Source organism: Frankliniella occidentalis, unplaced genomic scaffold, assembly GCF_000697945.3.
Source record: "Frankliniella occidentalis isolate FOCC.00 unplaced genomic scaffold, Focc_3.1 Scaffold15, whole genome shotgun sequence".
In the NCBI taxonomy this organism is placed as follows: Eukaryota; Metazoa; Arthropoda; class Insecta; order Thysanoptera; family Thripidae; genus Frankliniella; species Frankliniella occidentalis.
The window spans coordinates 159,116-163,908 of NW_026267145.1; the positions used below are offsets into that span (position 1 = coordinate 159,116).

The 4,793-nt window shown below is 57.9% G+C and overlaps 1 protein-coding gene across 2 annotated transcripts in view; it reads right to left on the reverse strand.

The window, feature by feature from the left end:
• LOC113211905 (hemicentin-2-like) overlaps window positions 1–4,793 on the reverse strand; it is a 90,076-nt gene that overhangs the window by 3,260 nt on the left and 82,023 nt on the right. For both annotated transcript variants that reach the window (XM_052263964.1, XM_052263965.1), the window contains one exon: window positions 762–1,100. In XM_052263964.1, the coding sequence (XP_052119924.1) occupies window positions 762–1,100 (339 nt within the window). The remainder of the gene's footprint in view (window positions 1–761; window positions 1,101–4,793) is intronic.

Sequence of the window (4,793 nt, forward strand, 5' to 3'; positions counted from 1 at the left end):
CCCCCCCTCCTCTCTCTCTCACTCTCTTTCTCTTCCCGGGGCTAACCAAATACGACATTACTGGTCTGCCAGCCAGAGAGGAAGGAAACGCGGGGAAAACAAAACAGGAGTGTCAAGCCGCGCGCTCCGCTCCGGCCCGGCTCAGCTCCGCCACGAGCCACACCGCGCAAACGAGACGTCAGGTAGATTCGTATTATGAGTTTCGAGCCGAGCGGAGGGATTTGCTTCCAGCGCCAGCGCCCCCCCTCCTCCCATTTCCCTGGCCTTTCTTTTGGTGTCCCCGTATTCGGTCTCCTTGTCGCACCTCTCCCCCCCCCTCTCTCCCTTTCTCTCTCACTCCCTCTCTCTTCCTCTTTCTGTCTCCCTCACTGTCTCTCTCTTTCTCTAACCCTCTCTCTCCCACGCCGGAACACACAACAACACACGCGCGCACACACGAAGACAATGACTTTTGATTACATCCAGCGCGAGAGTCGAAAAACACCACCAGGATCCAAGTCCATGCGGCGTCGTATGTGCCGGAGGCGGCCTTGTGGGGGCGGCTGGAGCAGGGACACGCTGGGCGGCCGGCCCGCTCTCGGCCCGTGTGGCCTGGGGCCCGGGGCCCGGGGCCGGCCGCAGGGCGCCTGCAGAGTCGAGGCTAGGCCGCCCGCCGCGGCGCGCTGTGCGGCTGCCCCGGGGAGCCTACCCCCCAGGGGCCCTGCTCCTCCTCACCCCGCTGCTCACTGCGCCCCGCAAGCCTTCCTGGAACTCTGCCTTACCTTCGCCGGCGGGGATGACGTCCGGGTTGGCCTCGTCGGCCTGGAGCTGCCGCCGGTCGGCCAGGACGACACGCGGTGCGCCGCCGTTTTTGTCCACGAGGAGGAGGCTGGTGGCCGCGGTGGCGGCGGCGCCGTTGGCCCGGTCCTGGTCGTCGTCGGCGGCGGCGTGGACGTCCCCGTCCTCTTCGGCGTCCTCCTGATGGGCCGCGCGCCGGCGGGGGCGGCAGGCGGCGATGGCCAGCAGGGCCCCGCTCGCCACGAGCAGCAGGGCGCAGGACGCGGCCACCAGCCCGCCCAGCAGCGGGTCCGCGGCTCCGCCCGACAGGTTCGAGGGGTCGGCTGGAACAGGCAGAGGACGTCGTCAGCGGCAGCCCGCGCACAGCACACGGCGCAAACTGGAAACTGACTCCTCCTTGTCTTTTTGCTATGTTTGTTAAAGACTCGCGCGGACACAAAAATTATGCAGCAAGCGCGTCCGCTTTGCATCTAGTTGTGCAGCGGGGAGAATTAATATTTATGAAAGTTGCTGTCCCCGGTGTATAGTTTTCTAGCGCGGGCGGCGGGGGCGGCGGTGCGGGGCGCAAGCTCGGCTCGGATCGAGGAATGACGGTGATGAATGGCACACCTCTCTGCATGACGCGACCCGCGCCATTCTTTTGTCGTCTACATTTGCAATTTCCGCTTGCGAAATTCCCTCACACAAAACGAGGGAAGCCGGAGGCAGCAGCGCGCGACAGGCAAGTGCAAGGCGAGCGCCCGCCTGACCGGCCACGGCGGTCGGGGCCGCGTCAGGTCAACTCCGTGGGCAGCCGGCGGGGCGGGGGCAGGGCGGGGCACGACCGACCGACTGGCGGAGGAAAGTTTAGTTCCGTCGTTCAGGACTTTAGATTGGTGGGCCGCTATCCATGGTTTCCCCTCGGTTACTTATAGAAGTTGCTGTGGGTCCCGCGCTGCGAGGCGGGGTGGAACCGGGCTGGGTGGAACCAGGCAGGACGGGGCTGGCCCGCACCACAGCAGCCGCCGCGTATTCTGTTGATCGGCGTCGCGCAACCGTAGGGTAGGGGCAAGTGCATAGAGAACTGCAATAAGTTGAAGGAAAGTAATACATCGTTCGTGGACAAAATGACTCATTATTTGCCCCCTACGCACTGTGCAAACTATTTTCGTATGTACGATATAATTTGTTATTTACCATTTTCAATATGGTACATGTAGAACCTCCCACTCTTGTCACTGTTAAAAATTACAACCCTGTTTCTGGAGTGCTTTATGTCGTTCGATTCCAAGTCGATACGCGGTACGTGTAAATTTACAACTTTGAATAGAAATTGTTTACGACATCTTCCATGGAAAATTTTCCTGCGTACCCGTTACGACAATTTTTCTCTGTACCATTTGTCTGCGATAATTTTATTTAGAATAAACAACATCTCTCTGGGGGATCTTTTTTTTTTTTTGACGGGCGTACTTACAAACAACATGTGTCCGCCACCAACAAGGCACGCATATTATAAATTTTAAAATGTCCCCCTCGCCCTCCCCCTTATCCGAGCGATGAAATGTTAATTTAAGTATCATTAGACGGGGGCTGGGTGGGGCCCGGCCGCCTGCCGGGGGCGCGCTGCCCCCTCACGCACCGCACGCCTCGCAGCGCCACTTCTTTACGTCCCTACAGGGAGGCGTCTTTCACTCCAAGTCTTAAAAAGTCAAAAATACGCCGTACGTACGCAAGGTTGGGCCCAGGCACACTCAACAGCAGCGGCAGCAGCAGCAGTAGCCGCAGCGCCTAGAAACTGCTTCCCCGAGCGCGGCAAGCAGAGGCGAGCACCGCGCCACCCTGAGTACCAGAGCGCGGAGGAGGGGCGGGAGGGGCGCGCTCGGTCCGAGCGCGTAAAGTCTGAGAGGGAAAAGATTCCCCTCATAAAGGAGGCAGTTCATCTAGTGTCTAACCCTCGCCCCAACCCCCGTTCCCTCTTTTACACTGCCATTTACCAAACCCTTGACCAGAGCGAGAGGAGTTGCCAATGTCCACAATTCATCGTACCGTCCCCCTCATCTCCGTATATCTCTCTCTATCTCTCCCCTGCCTCTCTCTTCGCCTGCTCCCCTTCTCTTACATCTGAGCCGATCAATTGTCTTGGCTAACATGTTCGTACTAGACGAGTACAGACAAAAATAAATTAAATAATCTGGCGGCGCGAAGCGGTTTAGTTGCGGGGCCCAGCCACAAAAAGAAACAGTTGTGGTGAACGGGAAATTGAATATTGTGTGTTTCAGGACGCCCACGCCGAACCATCGACTCGACTGTTGTCAGAAAATAGAAAGTGGATATAGGGGCTTATTGGGACGGTTTGGTGGCCTTTTCGCCCCTTGCCCCCTTGCCGTTTTCTTGGTAGATGTTTGCGCGAGGCTAAAATGGAGAAACAATTATCAAATTCTCTCGTGGCCGCCTTGCATCCCCCACCCACCTCCCCAGACATTGCCTGGGGCCATATCCGTCTAGGTCGAATGAAGGTCGGAGTGGGCGTACTATCAATGCTCTTTCTCTCTTCTGTTCCGAGGGGGGCCTTCTGGACGGGGAGTCAAGCAGTCAGCAGAGGGATAATCTGATTTTCAAATTTAGCTGAAACTGTCGATTTCTCTGCAATATATTCACCTCCTCTTGGGAGACATTTTCTCAGTAAAAACAACGCCCAGTCTTTGCACATAGTCACTATGGAGACTTGGAGAGTTCATGGATAAAAATAGATCGACATAATAATAATAATGATACGACCCAACAATGCCTTTATGAGTTTTGCTTGGTTGTTTCTGCGCCCCGCGTTTCTGCACCTAAATTAATCTCTGCTGCTGCGGAACTACACTGCTGGGCTTGGCTGGCCCCGCGGGTTGTTTCTCCTCCCTGTTTTTCCAGTTTGCGTTTCCAAGCCCCTGCCGCCCCCTTCCCCCACCCCTGCCCGGGGCCCGCGGCCCTCAAGGCCGCCACCGGAAGAATTGCAAAGCGACTGATGGAGCCGAGTCGGTCCGGAGTGGACCGGCCAGCCCCAGGGCCAGCCCCTGCGCACGGACTATGATTGATCTAGCCCAGATCAGCGCGGGGCTCTTAGGAGGCCGAGTCGGAGCCCCGCGGAGCCCGCTGTTGAGTTCCCCGGCGATCACCGCCTGATCTGTGTCTGATCCTCGACAGAGACCGCCGTCCGCCCGGCCGCCCGTCCGGCCGGCTCGTCTCGTCCGGCCGAGCGATGGGGATGAAGCCAGAGAAGAAGAAACTTCCAAAGGGGGAAGTTTGACCGACGCAACGGCGAAACGCAGCCCCCTGTCGCTTTTTCCCCTTTGCGCCGGCCATTCAAGTCCGGAGCGTGGCGCAAGATAAAGATGTTTCGGGGCAGGAACCATCAGCGATATCATATGCGTCAACATGTTTACCCCCCCCTCGCCCGCCTCTCCCTTACAGCCGCACCAATGATAGAACATTGTCGGTTGCGTCGCTGACAGGCCGACGGTGGTATCGACGGGACGGTAAGGACTGGGGAAAGTGAAGGCGATAGTAAAAAAACAACATAAAATAACACACACACAGAGAAAGACTCTTTATTCCAAAGCTCTACGTCTTTCCAAACACTCGGGTGAAAAGAATGTAAGAGAAACAAGAGAACCTGCAGTGGACGTGAAGGGAGGTGGGGGAGGGGCGCTGAGAGGAGACAGTAGGAGGAGGAGGAGGCAAAGGACAAGGTATGGGGTAGAGGCAGGGACAGAGGGCGAGGAGCGAGGAGCGAGGAGAGGCAGAAGAAGCGAAGGAAAGGCGGGCGGTCGTGGAGATCTCATTCCTGGTGTTTTATGATACAAATATCCCGGCAGGCGTTGCGCGCCTACTCTCCAAGTGGTGTTTGAAGCGACGCTTACTCTGCATGTTTATGATTCTGTTGCGCGCCGCGGCGCCATGGGAGCGGAGACAGATGGGGGGCACGGGGACGCGCCGGGCGTACGTGCGCGCGCCTGTCCGTGTGTGTGTGTGTGTGTGTGTGTGTGTGT